General features: G+C 45.7%; 1 protein-coding gene across 3 annotated transcripts in view; it reads right to left on the bottom strand.

Annotated features, from left to right (window-relative positions):
• The window catches only part of KYNU (kynureninase), a 122590-nt gene that overhangs the window by 95102 nt on the left and 13282 nt on the right, over positions 1–14206 (bottom strand). For all 3 annotated transcript variants that reach the window (XM_056861456.1, XM_056861458.1, XM_056861457.1), the window contains exon 3: positions 9067–9187. In XM_056861456.1, the coding sequence (XP_056717434.1) occupies positions 9067–9187 (121 nt within the window). The remainder of the gene's footprint in view (positions 1–9066; positions 9188–14206) is intronic.

Raw genomic sequence — 14206 nt, 5'->3', positions numbered from 1 at the left:
AACTATCTTCCTTCACTTATCTGCATGGTTAAAGTCCATAGCTGAAAGCAGAGGAGGGAGGTAAGGAATAGTTTTCAGGGGCAAAGTTCCAGCTCTTAACAACTGTAACAGGCCTCTGACAATAGTAACCCCACCTTGACAATGAGGGGTCTGCATTTCTACCAAATAGCAAGGCCCATATAAAGTATAGCCTAAGCCCATCTAGCCATCTGCTCCCCAGCTGTATGTTTTTATGTGTGGAAGATGGGGAGAGCAGAGTGGAGTTTGAGTAGAGAGCAGAGTGCTTGAGTTTCACACAAAAGGTGATAGGCTGTTAAACAAGAAAGTTTTTCATCTTCATTTCTGAATTACTGCAGCCAGTCCAGTCCAAAGGACAGGTATACTATACAGCATGGGGTTGTTTTGCTGCTGTTGAATGCTCATTGACATTGGCTTGGACTCTCCCGTCTCTGCACCACCATTTAACATCACAGAAATACTATACCTTTCATGCTTTTTACTTACTTCTCAAGGGAATTAGCTCAAGGCACTGCATGGCATTGGCAGTAATCTTATAGCTGCCAAGAAATAAACCAAAAAGCAATACTATCACAATATCTTTATTATGGCCAACATCACAATGTAGTAGGGCTGTCAAGTCCCCAGGTAACCATTGGCCATTTATGCACGGGAGGTTTTGCCTTGGGTTTGCTGCTCTCTAGGTGCACATTTTTCCCCATCCGAATTGTCAAAACTCAGCAGGGGGGCTTATTGTTGAGTTTTGAGAATTCAGGTGGGGGAAAATGTGCATTTAGAGAGAGGCAAATCCAAGGCAAAGCCTTCCGTGCATAAATGGTTATTGCCTGCCACTGTTGGAAGCAGCAAAGGGAGAAAAATGAAAATAAGCTTTCGTCTAATTACAGGAAGTTTTCACCAAAGAGTTTTGGGTAGCTCAAGGAATAGCCAGGAAATCTATGGTAAGAACTTGCTGGAAGTCATTGAGACCTTGTTTTTATTTTTCTCCTGGTAGTCTGCCTTCTCCGCCCTCCCTTCAGTTGCCAGGCACTGCTTGGCAACCCTTCAATGTAATGTGCAAGCTTTCAGATATACCAATATTTCTGCATCAGGCTGTTGTTAAGCAGAAAACACACAGAGAATGAAACAAAAAAGGGGAGAGGAGCTGTTCCTGGACATAATGACAAAACCCAAGTATGTAGTTTGAAAGCACCTTAAAACAAATGGTTTTACCAACCCAACTAGGCTATACCACATTTTCACCAGAAAGATCTCATGTTTTACCAAACCATGCTGGGACAAAGAAGTATTAGCTTTTCTCCATCTGAAAATATACAAGCCAGCAGTAATTTGTATGTGACTTTTGGGATAATTGGATTGCACAAGTCCATTCTAAAATAGATAGCAGAAGTAAAGAAAAAAGCATAGTCATATTTACAAATATTACTATTAAAACTAATTTTGGAGGTTGATCAGGAAACAATCAAATTGTGTACCTGCCGAATGGAACTTGTACCACATAACAATAGTACTACTACACAACACAACACAACACAACACAAGCCTTTATTGGCATATAAAAAGGAAGAACATACATTTGGATAAAACTGAGTACAAATAAATAAAATTGGATAAAACCATCCCAAATCAGCCATTAAGGAAAGCTCCACACCATTCACGATACCTGATAGCTAACTGTAAGAACCCTGCCACTGATTCAATTATTTTTTGGGTTTGTGTGGTCATAAGATAGGATGTCCAGATTTCATCAGAGAGCCATTCCCTGTTTACAAACAGTGGGTCAATGAATTGGGATCAGCTACAAGCATAAAAACAACAATGAAAAGGACATGCACAAGGGATTCAATTTCACCATTCCCGAAAGGGAAAACTCTGTCTGCAAATGGGATTTTATTAAATCTTCTATATAACAAGGTGGAGGGTAGTGCATTTAGCCTGGCAATCATATATGCCCTATGCCAACAACAGTACTAGAAATTTGGTTTTGGCAGTTTTTATGCACTCCTATACATAAGAGATAAAAAGTCCTGACCTAGATGGCCCAGGCTAGCCTGATCTCGTCAGATCTCAGAAGCTAAGCAGGGTCAGCCCTGGTTAGTATTTGGATGGGAGACCACAAAGGAATACCCGGGTTGCTGTGCAGAGGAAGGCACTGGCAAACCACCTCTGTTAGTCTCTTACCTTGAAAACCCCCCAAAAAAGGGTCACCATAAGTTGGCTGCGACTTGACGGCACTTTACACACACACACACACACACACACATAAGAGATAGATCCCACTTGCTACCAGAATTTATGTTTTCAAAAACAGAATAGCCATATTGAACTTCTGTGTCCCAGTAACACTAACCCTGCATTCCTGAGGGAGGGGGAAGCTCCACAGGAGCAGGCGTAACCCCATGCCAGTGTCTGTGCCATTTTACCATGGTGCAAAGTAGCACAGACATCAGCATGGGGCAAACACGCTGGTGCCGAGGAACCACTGAGCAGCGCTGGTCGCTGCCACCGCCAGTGCCGCTGCCGCACTGACAGGGAAATCCCAGAAGGGAAAGCCCGCGCCGGCTTGGGGGTCTTCCCGGGGCAGAGCTGATGTCAGCCAGCTTCCAGACCACTTTCACCTTGGGAACGCCCTCTCATGCTGTGGCACTGCGACACCACCAAAATAGGTTGCGTAGCCTCGCAAAAACCTATTGGGGGATTTTCGGCTATTTTTTCTTTTTCTTTCTAAAAATTCGTTTTGTGGCCGGGAAGCCTCTGCAGAGGCAGCATGGCTATGTCAGTCCCGGCCGCTGCCTAACTGCTCCCCCTCACGACTGGGCTGTATGAATATGCAGAAATCTGTTTTCCATTATCTAATTTATTTTTACTTGCCTAATATAATCTGTGTTCCATTTTAAGGCTTCTACAAACTTCGGAATGGACTTTTACTTCATGCAGTGGAATATCTTTTTCTCTTCCCTCCTCCCTTTTGAACATGAAGATTTCTAGGAAACTTAAAAGCTTGCTCATTACATATGAATTTTTCATCCCCACTTAATTCCCCAGTGTCTCCTTCCCTTGAGCGTTATCCTTGTTTGACATGAGTGTAAAAAAAAAAACCTAGACGCTGTACAATAAATTACAGTACAAGGTCCCTCCTCAGGCTTATATTACACTATGAATTACATATAGTATATTAATTGAGATGCCCTGTGTCTTATACTGAGGACAATTTTAAATGGTGGTAAGAGAATAAAATTTCAGTCCCAATTTCTTGTCAAAAACCATGAACATGGTTTTTGAGAATTATACAGGAAACTGAAAAGCAATTAAAAAGGCTTTTCTCTGTCCTGAATCCTGACAACTTTGCAGTTTTGAAAGAACCGTGGGTTATAGTTATATGGCAACGTATCATATCAAAAAGCCTTTCTTTTTTCCATGGACCCAAATGCCTTCCTCATCTGAATTTAACTGGCAAGAACCATTTTTACTCATCTTTACTCATCTGCAGTTTTACTCTACAATTTCCAAATTAATTTTAAAAGTTATCATGAAAAACTGATATAAACCATGGACAGTGGAATATTTTACTTTTTGGAAGAACAAGCGTACGAAAATTCAAAGTGTAACACAAGAATGGAGAGCCAGCATTAATTATCTTTAACCATATTATTATCATGGTCTGCCTGCAGCTTCCCTTCCTTCAGGACAGCCAATATAAATTCTGAGACAGAAAAATTCCCCCTTATGGCTAACATGGTCGTTAAAGGCACTTTCTGGGAGCCTTTTATTCTAATCATGAGCCACTATGTAGCCTTTGCTGATAGCACAATACATCCTATTACACTTAGGTTGTAAAATTGTGGGTTCTACACTGGAGAATTTATCTCTCTGTATATGATGCTCTGGGGGTCATAATTTCTAAGGATGCTGTAGCTACTGGAACGCTCCTGGCATCCTTCCTCCTGTATTTCAGAAAACAATATTCCGTTGGCAGATGTGATTGTCAAAGTTAGCCTTTGTTTTAATGAGAGGGCGAAGCTAATGAATTCACACTTGGCAGGGTACACCACAGTTTATTAAACGTTTGATACATATAGCACCATTTCGTAGACTAGCTAGGCATTTTGGGTCAAGGGGCAAATTAATATTTTATTATGCACTGCCATTCTGTTTGCAGTTGACCAAGGCACTATCATTCGGTGGCAGTCTTGTCAGGCAGCAATTTGAATAATTCTTTTTATCTTTAATTGCCCCGCTGCGGTGGAAGATGCTGCTGCTCTCATACCAGCGAACCTGGTTCATTGCCAGGTTGATAGAAACCCCATTTGCTTCAGCAGGCAAGAGAAGGGATGGCAGGATCTAGGGAGAAACTGGGACAGAGGTACAGCAAGAGTAATGTCTCCTTGTGTGGCAGAAGAAATACAGGCAAAAAAAGAATTCTCCGGGTTACAGCCTGGCAATTCCATCCTACAGCGTTGCTCTCCTCTCTTGTTGGGAGACAGTTTCCAAAGGTCATTTATCATAAACCAAAGCAGCTTCCAACATCATTCTCTCCTCTTCCATTTTATTCTCACAACAACAACCTTGTGAGTTAAGTTAGGCTGAAAGAGTATATTGACTCAAAATCACCCTGTGATCTTCTATGATGGCATAAGGGTTTGAACCTGGGTCTCCCAGATCCTGGGTCTCCCAGATCTGTCTGCACCACACTAGCTCTACTGCAGATTTGGAACTGTTTTTCAGGGTGTGCCCTTAGGATTTAAAAATGCTAGGAGCAAAGCTCACTAGCTCGCTATTTGGCCCATTGTGTAGACCTGTGTACAAGATTAACAGCCCATTCCTGAGCTGTTGGCGGCCAGGAACGGTGGGGAGGAGGTGCTGCTGCCGCACCTCCTAACCCGTTTCCCAGGCGCCGACAGCTCAGAAAAAGCCTTTTAAAAGCTTTTAAATATTTAAACGGGGCTTTTTGCCCCATAGAGAACAGCAAGGCTGCGCCTGCTAAAAAGCAGGTGCAGCACCGCCATTCTCGCCACCAGCATGCCAGACTGAAAGAAGATAGGCAGCTCCTTCCCTCTTTAGGCAGCTCCTTCCCCCTGTCAGACCCCAGGGACACCCCCGGGGATGCCGGAATGCCCCCCAGAATGTCGGCGTGGGATTTTATGCCGGTGGGATGCCAGTGGAAGGCCCTGTCGGCATCCTAGGGTGGCACTGTCACAGTAGTGCTGGGAGACAGGTGTCTGGGCCTCCCTGCCAGCATTGGGGCCACTTACGGCTGCATAAGTAGCCCGGATGCCGGCATGGGGGCCCCCAACGCCAGCGCAGCCCCTTCCTGGTTTCCTGAAGACTTTTCTCCTCAGAAGTCAGGAATGCGCTGAAAAGGGGCTTGAGTCAATAATAGTGGGAAGAGTGATTATAAAATTAAATTGGGTATACATGATCTTTTTAAAACACATGTTTCTGAAATCTATATAGCAAGCCCATCACTGCTGAGCGAATGAAACGTAATTAGCAGTGCCATCCGAAGCAGAGTTACTCCCTTCTAAGCCCATTGACTTCAGTGGAGTTCAGGTTTGAGTGGTTTTGCTCCACTTAGGTTTGCACCATATCAAAGCACTACGGTCACTACCTTTCTTAAAGAAATGTAAATAACTTTCATGGTCTTCCACTACTTACTTATGTAACACTAGTCCTCTGCTTCCATGCTGCAAAAGTCCAACTCACCAATCCCAGATGTGAGTTACCAAGTAATTGGAAAGTGGTGACCGTCTTCAGTCACTGCTGACTACAATTTGATTCTGCTAAGGTCCCCAAAGTATTTCTGATATTTCTTCAGCTTTCTACTTCTTGCATTTGTCCTGGATTTTGTGGGCTGACTTTTCTAAATATAAAATTGCTCCTCTCTAACTGTTCTTTTTTAGTCTGGCCTTATTGTGACATTTTCTTTCTTTAGATGTCTCTGAAATAGCAGAGTGGCATATGCTGTGTGCTTCTGACAACTTGTTTTGGCCTAAGTTTATATTTTTTGATAAGTGGCCTTTTCTGGAACTCTTCCAAACCCCTATAGATAGATTAGTGCTGTCTAGATATTAATTTTGTGTACTGTCACAGCTGACTTATGACAACCCCATACGGTTTTCAAGACAAGAGATGTTCGGAGGTGGTTGGCCATTTCCTGCTTCCACGTCACCCTGGTATTCCTTGGAGGCTCACATCCAAATACTAGCCAGGGTCAGGGCTGAGAATGTTTGACTGGCCCAAGGTTACCCAGCAAACTTCCATGGTGCAAGTGGAGATCTGAACCTGGGTTTCCCAGGTCCTAGTCTGACAGCTTAATGACTACACCACACTAGCCTTCACAAAGCACAATACCCATAAATTTTTTTAAAAAGTGTATACATTTCATGCATGAAAATAAGGCTGATGATATACATTCTGAGTGTGATTTGAATGTGCATTCTTTGCCCTGAGTGAATGAAATGTGTCAAAACTACCTCCACTACACTTTAGAATGGCTGTTGGTCTGCCCTTAAAGCTCATTCATTGTCAGCAATACAAATACGTGCTTGGAAAAATGAACTGCTAAAAAAGCAAGATAGGAGCTGAGATATTACCTCTCGTAGCCTTGTTTGAATTGAGAAGAGAGCTATTTAACTTTAACCTCTTGAATGAAGCCAGCCATTTCCTTGATCTAGTACAATAATCATACAAAAAATGGACAGGATTGCAATTTTTAAATGACTAGGGAAACTGCAGAGCTGTGCTAAATGAACAACAGAGAGAAGAGGGCTACCCAAAGTTCAGATTTCTCTTTCCTTCCTTCACAGAGAAGTAAAAACATCCTGCTACTTTTATTAACTGTGTCTGTCCTAATTTAAACAAAGAACAGGGAAGGACAGCTTTTTCACATTCGATGTCATTTACTTTGCAAGGCAGTGCTGTCTCTTATCTGGCATAGGGATATAAAGGATGTCTAGAAAGTCGGGTCAAAATGTGCCTTTATTTGTCTTCTTCTACCCTTTCATTTACCAAGTCAACGTGAAATGTGCCATTAACAACCGTGTTAAACGGATATGATTTGCTCCAAAGCTTGTTTCTCATCAACAGACAGTACAATCTTATGCCATGTTACACCAGGGATAGGCCTATTGATTTCAGTAGGCTTAGACTGGAGTATTGTTGTTTAAGACTCAACTGTAAATTTGATCCCCCCCCCCCGCAAATTAATCTGTCCATATCCTTGATTTAGAGTCCAGAGGAGCAACACATTTGTGATTCTTAACTTTAGTCAGTTTTTTTTTTTCAGATAGAACAGGAAACTGCAAAATACAGGAGGAGGGGAAAAGATCTGTCCCATGGTTCTTTGGCCCAACCCCCAGCCCCCCGTTATTTTAATAGTAGTATTAGCTCATCTTCCTTTAAAAATGGCCTCTTTTTCTGATATAGCAATAATTAGGGTGAGCAAATTAAAGTCTAAAACAGTAATAATAATTCAAGACAGAAACATTTGATTGTCTTGATCTACCTGACAGATAGGTTGACATCAGCTTTCTACCTATCTTATAACAAAAATTATGACATTTAGATAAATGTCAATGTGGGCAACTGGAGAAGACCACAAACATTTTAGCGAGGACATATTATGTTTGTACAAGTGAATGAGATTTAGTGGATGATTATGGGGGTGCTAATGAACCAGGAGAAAACAACACAGCATAGAGAAACAGACACCCTTTTATCCTAAGCACAGAAATTTTGCAGGTATGAAGTTTCATAATTTGAATTTTTTAAGGCATACCAGATTACAACTTTATTTCAAATCTAACTGAGATAAACACACAGTAGGGTAGGACTTCACAATCCAAAACTGTGAAATTTCAAAATTTACATCTACATTTGGAAAAGCATTTTTTAAAGATTGGAGCTTAACTTTGAGCGTTTATGCAGAGGCTGAAAATTGAACCAGTGAGATTTCTAACTAGTGGGAACATACTTGGAAAGTAGCCTGGAGATATCAGGTTCAGTCCTATAACTGGAGTTAAGAAGGTTCTTCTGAGACTGAAAGGTGAATGGATAAGAGACTCCATAAACAGCCTAGGCTGCTTTGAAGTTGAAGAAAATGGGGTTATAACATGAAAAAGAAAATACCTTTGACATGAGAGTAACTAATTGCAAAATATGGAAATGTAGACTCAAGGCTTGATCATATAAAGTGGCATTATGGTATCTCCTATTGCTTCAGCTTTAGCCTAGTGAAAGGACAGCAGAATTGTGCTGAAACAGCAGAACAATATTTATCTATTTATTTATTTATTATTTCCATTTGTTACCCCACTCTTCCTGGCCAAAGCCAGGCTCAGAGTGGCTTACAGAATATAAAAGTCATATTAATCAATAAAAGCATTAAAACGTTTTAAAATAGCCCTATAAAATCATAACCATTATACTAATTTACCTAGATGCCTCTAACATACGAGTCACAATACAACAACCCAGCTAGGTGAGCAGATGGAAGGCACCAGATGGAATAAAAGGTGTTAACCACTATGGGAAGGTTAGGGAGGCCAGTCTCTGTTTTACAGGCCCTGCAGAACTCTTTGAGGTATTCCACCAGACAGGGTTCTTTAGAAAGGAAAGTGGATGAGCTAGGGAACAGAGGAAGCTGGAGAAACTGAACTAGGCTTAAAAGAAATGAAACGAACCAAAATCGAGTCACGTACACATGCGGCAACTTCTATATACAAGTCCAGCAACAACATGGAATTAAGACTTGAACTAGGACAGTCAAAATAGTAATTAAAAGACTCGCATTGAGCCAGATTCTCTTCCTATCTGAGCAAATGGGAGATTGACAAAGATTACTGAAGCCATTTCTCTTTCTCCTGTCTTGTAATCCATATCCTTTTAAAAAAAGTCTTTGCTAGGGAAAGAGTGAATATAAGCTACACTTGCCTGGGAAAGGGATTTTAACACAATATTGTTCTACTCAGGATCATCTTCACGAAAAAAAATTTTTTTTTGCCGTTCTCAGGAAAAAGAAGTCGCCCGACAGCGCCACTAGGATTTACTCACATTTTAGCCCACTTGTCAAGTTCTTCATCCAAGTAGGTTTTAACTTTCTTTGGCTGAAGACCAAGAGAATTACCAGCAAAGTAGATGCAGTTTTCATCTTCGTTTACAAAAGTTGAATCAGCTGAAGGGAGAGGAAAAAATTTAAACACTGCAACTTTTACTGCCCTTGCACACACAAAATATAGCACATGGAAAATGAAAGTTCACTTGTAACTGAAGTTTGTAGTTGATGAACTAAATGCATAGTTTCATGAGCGTTCCTGAAATAACCCTTCAATACACAAATCAGAAGACAACAATCTTATGTGCCATATACCTTTCTCTTCATAGGAGAAACAGAATGAACCTGGCAATGCAATCAACATTGTCATATGTCACACGTCATTAGGCTCTTAATACATGGCTTCTAGCATATGTATCCTAGCATATGTATTCTAGCATATGGCAATAATTTATTAATATTATATACACCCTGCTTTTCCAAACTAAATAACAGATGCATGGGAGATAGATCCATCAATGACTACCAGCCCATTCCTCACCTTTTGGCGGCCTGGGACAGCATGGCCGAGATGCAGCTGCGGCGCCTCCAAACCCTTTCTCAGCTGCCAAAAGGCTTTAAAAAGCCTTCCGCCAGCTTTTTAAACTTTGCCCCATTGAGAACAATGAGGCTGCGCCTGCAAAAAAGCAGCTGCAGCAACGCTGTTCTCCCTGCCAGCGAGTCGGCAGCACCAGGAGGACAGCGTCCAGGCCTCCCCGCCAGGGTCTGACCCATCCTGGATGGTATAAGTAATGCCGATGCTGGCGCAGAGAGCTTGAATGCTGGCACAGCCCCTTCCTGTCCTCCAAAGGACTTTCATCCTTGGAGGGCAGGAATGGGCTGTACTAGCCACAGTGACTAAAAGGACTGCCATATTCAGAGGCAGCAAATCTCTGAATGTAGTGCTGGAGTGCTGTTTGTTTGCCCTCCAGGACAACTGGTTGGCTGCGGTGTGAAACAGTTTGCTGAACTAGATAAACCATTGGTTTGATCCAGCAGGGCTCTTACATAGTAACTTGGTGGTGCTGGTGGACAGTTAGGGTTGCCAACTACCAGGTACTAGCTGGAGATCTCCTGCTGTTACAAGTGAACTCCAGCCGATAGAGATCAGTTCACCTGGAGAAAATGGCCACTTTGGCAATTGGACTCTATGGAATTGAAGACCTTCCCCTCCCCAAACCCCGTCCTCCTTAATCTCCACCCCAAAAACCTCCTGCTGGTTGAGAAGAGGGACCTGGCAACCCTGTGGACAGTGCCATTAAGTTGGAGCTGACTTATGGTGATCCAGTAGGTTTTTCAAATTAAGAGGCCTTCAGAGGTGGTTTGCCATTTCCTGCTTCTGTGCAGCAACCGGTGGTCTCACATCTAGGTACTAACCAAGGCCAACCCTGCTTAGCTTCTGAGATCTGAGTAGATCAGGCTAGCCTAGGCCAATCCAGGTCATGGCCATTCTAACTTAAAAGTACACCGATAAAATAAGCAATAAAGAAAGAAGACAAATTAAAGGCAGTAAGCTGTTCAAATAATCAGTTTAGCCTTCAGGCTCTTTTCCTGAGAAAATTACCGTATTTTTCACTCCATAAGACGCACCTGACCATAAGACGCACCAAGTTTTTAGAGGAAGGAAAACAAGAAAAAATATTCTGCTGAATAAAGACTCCCGTCTGGTTTCCAGGGAGTCCCTAGAAGCCGGGCGGGGGTCTTTAAACTGCTCTGCGCTGCCTGCCTAGGCAGCGCAGAACAGTTTTACCTCCCCCCCCACTTCCTGGTCCGAGGCTCAGCTATTGGGCGGGGACCCGCCCGGCTTCTAGGGACTCCCTGGAAGCCAGGCGGGGGCGGGTGGTCTTGAAATTCCCCAAGTTCAATCTCCAGTTAAAGAGCCCGGGCAGGTAGGTGATGTGAAAGACCCCCTGCCTGAGACCCTGGAGAGCTGCTGCCGGTCTGAGTAGACAATACTGAATTGGATGGACCAAGGGGGGGGGTCTGATTCATCAGAAAGCAGCTTCATGTGTTCATGTGTATTTTGGAGGGGGCTGTGAGCTCAGTGGCGGAGCCTCTGCTCAGCATGCAGGAGGTCTCAGGTTCAATCCCCAGCAGCATCTCCAGTTAAAGGGACCGGGCAGGTAGGTGATGGGAAAGACCCTTTCTGCCTGAGACCCTGGAGAGCCATGGGGAGGGGGCTGTGAGCTCAGTGCTGGAGCCTCTGCTGGACATGCAGGAGGTCCCAGGTTCAATCCCCAGCGGCATCTCCAGTTAAAGGGACTAGGCAAGTAGGTGATGGGAAAGACCCCTGCCTGAGACCTGGAGAGCCATGGGGAGGGGGCTGTGAGCTCAGTGGTGGAGCCTCTGCTGGGCATGCAGGGGGTCCCAGGTTCAATCCCCACTGGCATCTCCAGTTAAAGGGACTAGGCAAGTAGGTGATGGGAAAGACCCCTGCCTGAGACCCTGGAGAGCCATAGGGAGGGGGCTGTGAGCTCAGTGGTGGAGCCTCTGCTGGGCATGCAGGGGGTCCCAGGTTCAATCCCCAGTGGCATCTCCAGTTAAAGGGACTAGGCAAGTAGGTGATGGGAAAGACCCCTGCCTGAGACCCTGGAGAGCCATGGGGAGGGGGCTGTGAGCTCAGTGGTGGAGCCTCTGCTGGGCATGCAGGAGGTCCCAGGTTCAATCCCCAGCGGCATCTCCAGTTAAAGGGACCAGGCAAGTAGATGATGTGAAAGACCCCTGCCTGAGACCCTGGAGAGCGCTGCCAGTCTGAGTAGACAGTACTGACTTGGATGGACCGAGGGGGGGGGGTCTGGTTAAGCAGAAGGCAGCTTCCCGAGGAGGGGCCCGTGGCTCAGTGGCAGAGCCTCTGCTTGGGCATAGCAGGAGGCCCCCGGTTCAGTCCCCGCGGGGCGCCTCCGCTCCCACTTGCCCCTGGCCCAGGCGAGCCCGGCGCTGCCAGGCCTCCGCCTCCCCCCCCCTCGCTGCACGGAGGCCGGGCAGGGCGCGCGGAGAGCGAGGCCGGATCCCGCTGCCGGGACGATCCGCCCGGCCCTCCCCTCCCTCCTTCCTTCCCCCTTCCTTCCCTTCTGCTCGCCTGGACTCCGTGCAGCAGGGATCGCCGAGGGGGAAGTGGGAGAGGGAAAAAAGGAAGGCCGGGGGTGGGGGGTGAGGTAGGCCTGAGGGGGAGACGCCGCCTTCGCTCAGCTTGGGCAGGGGCGCTTCAGGGCCGGGATGCGTGGCAGGGAGGCTTAAACCCCCACCGCCCCCCTTCCCGGGAGTCCTCACAGTAAGGAGGCCTGGGGCGGGGTGGGGCGGCTCCTGCTGCTGCTGGGTTCCTGGGCGGACGGCGCTGGAGGTAAGCAGACCCCTCCCCCTGCCCCGGCTTCCCTCCCCTGCGGGCGAAGGCGGCGTCTCCCCCTCAGGCCTACCCCACCCCCCACCCCCGGCCTTCCTTTTTTCCCTCTCCCACTTCCCCCTCGGCGATCCCTGCTGCACGGAGGCCAGGCGAGCAGAAGGGAAGAAAGGGGGAAGGAAGGAGGGAGGGGAGGGCCGGGCGGATCGTCCCGGCAGCGGGATCCGGCCTCGCTCTCCGCGCGCCCCGCCCGGCCTCTGTGCAGCGAGTGGGGGGGGAGGCGGAGGCCTGGCAGCGCCGGGCTCGCCTGGGCCAGGGGCGGGTGGGAGCGGAGGCGCCCCGCGGGGACTGAACCGGGGGCCTCCTGCTATGCCCAAGCAGAGGCTCTGCCACTGAGCCACGGGCCCCTCCTCGGGAAGCTGCCTTATACTGAACCAGACCCCCCCTTTCGGTCCATCCAAGTCAGTACTGTCTACTCAGTACTGTTCTGAGGCTCAGGAACGGGAAGCGCGCGGGGAGGGGAGGTTAAACTGCTCCGCGCTGCCTAGGCAGGCAGTGCAGAGCAGTTTAAATACCCCGCCTCCCAGCTGGCCTTCCAGGCGGGAACGCCGGCTTGCGTTCGGGCGCACCCAGCCGGCTGGCAGGAGGGGCGGGAGTCCGCACATTCGCTCCATAAGACGCACCGACATTTCCCCTCACTTTTGAGGAGGAAAAAAGTGCGTCTTATGGAGCAAAAAATACGGTAAGTATCTCTAGGTTACCTTAAGAAAAACACAGACTTCTGTTCATTGGCTTTGCAACAACAGAGGCAGTAAAAGACTATGTTGCATATTATTATTGTCAAGGCAGTTTCTAATCAATCAACTAATCTGTTTTCATTTATCGGTGGGAAACTGCCAAATTTAACATCAATAACAGAAAAACAGCAAAGGTGCGTGTGAAGAAATTAGAAAAAAAGTATATATTTTTGTATTTATAATTGTAAACAGAAAAGTATATGTATTAGAATGAAGTTAAAGTCTTTATGTATTTTAGAAAGCTGATCATGCAAATCAGGGTTCGTAAAACTAACCAATTAGAGAAGGAGGGAAAATAGAGCCATTGTATTGGTCCTTTAGCCTGGTAAGGAAAGAACCAATCAGGCAGCAGGGAGAATGTAGCAATCCTATTGGACCCTTTAGCAACCTTGAAAAGGAGCCAATCAAAAGTTAGATGTTTCAATCCCCTTTCAACCTATAAGTAGAACTAGCTTAGTCATTAGGGTTGCCATGTCCCCCCTCCCAATCGGCAGGAGGTTTTAGGGGTGGGGGCTGCGGTGGACGTGTGCGCGCTTGGTTGCGCACACATGACAGCACTTCCTGTTTTACTTCTGGAAGTGCCACATCTGATTTAACACTCAAAACCCCAAGTAACATTCACTGAACATGGACATGTTAGCATAATGACTTGTGGAAAGCAGATGATGTACAAAGAGGAAAATATCTCTTGACAAGGTCTCTCTCTTTAGGGGACAAAAAGCAATGTCAATGGAAATTATTAGACTTTTAAAAATTGCCTTTAAATCTCTCCACATTGCTACTTTACACCATAGGTCATAACGAATGTCATTCCATTTATGGGTAGAACACAGTTTTGCAAGCATCAGCTACCGATACCTCCTCGCAAATGTGTACAAGTGGACAGCTTCAGCAAATGTATTAAAATTTGCATAAAACACTTAGAACATTATATAAATAAGACATAATAATGAGTGTACATTTGTC

This window comes from Euleptes europaea, chromosome 15 (assembly GCF_029931775.1).
Source record: "Euleptes europaea isolate rEulEur1 chromosome 15, rEulEur1.hap1, whole genome shotgun sequence".
NCBI classification, from domain to species: Eukaryota; Metazoa; Chordata; class Lepidosauria; order Squamata; family Sphaerodactylidae; genus Euleptes; species Euleptes europaea.
The sequence above is the reverse complement of the archived record's forward strand: the minus strand, read 5'-3'. Positions and strand labels throughout refer to the sequence as shown.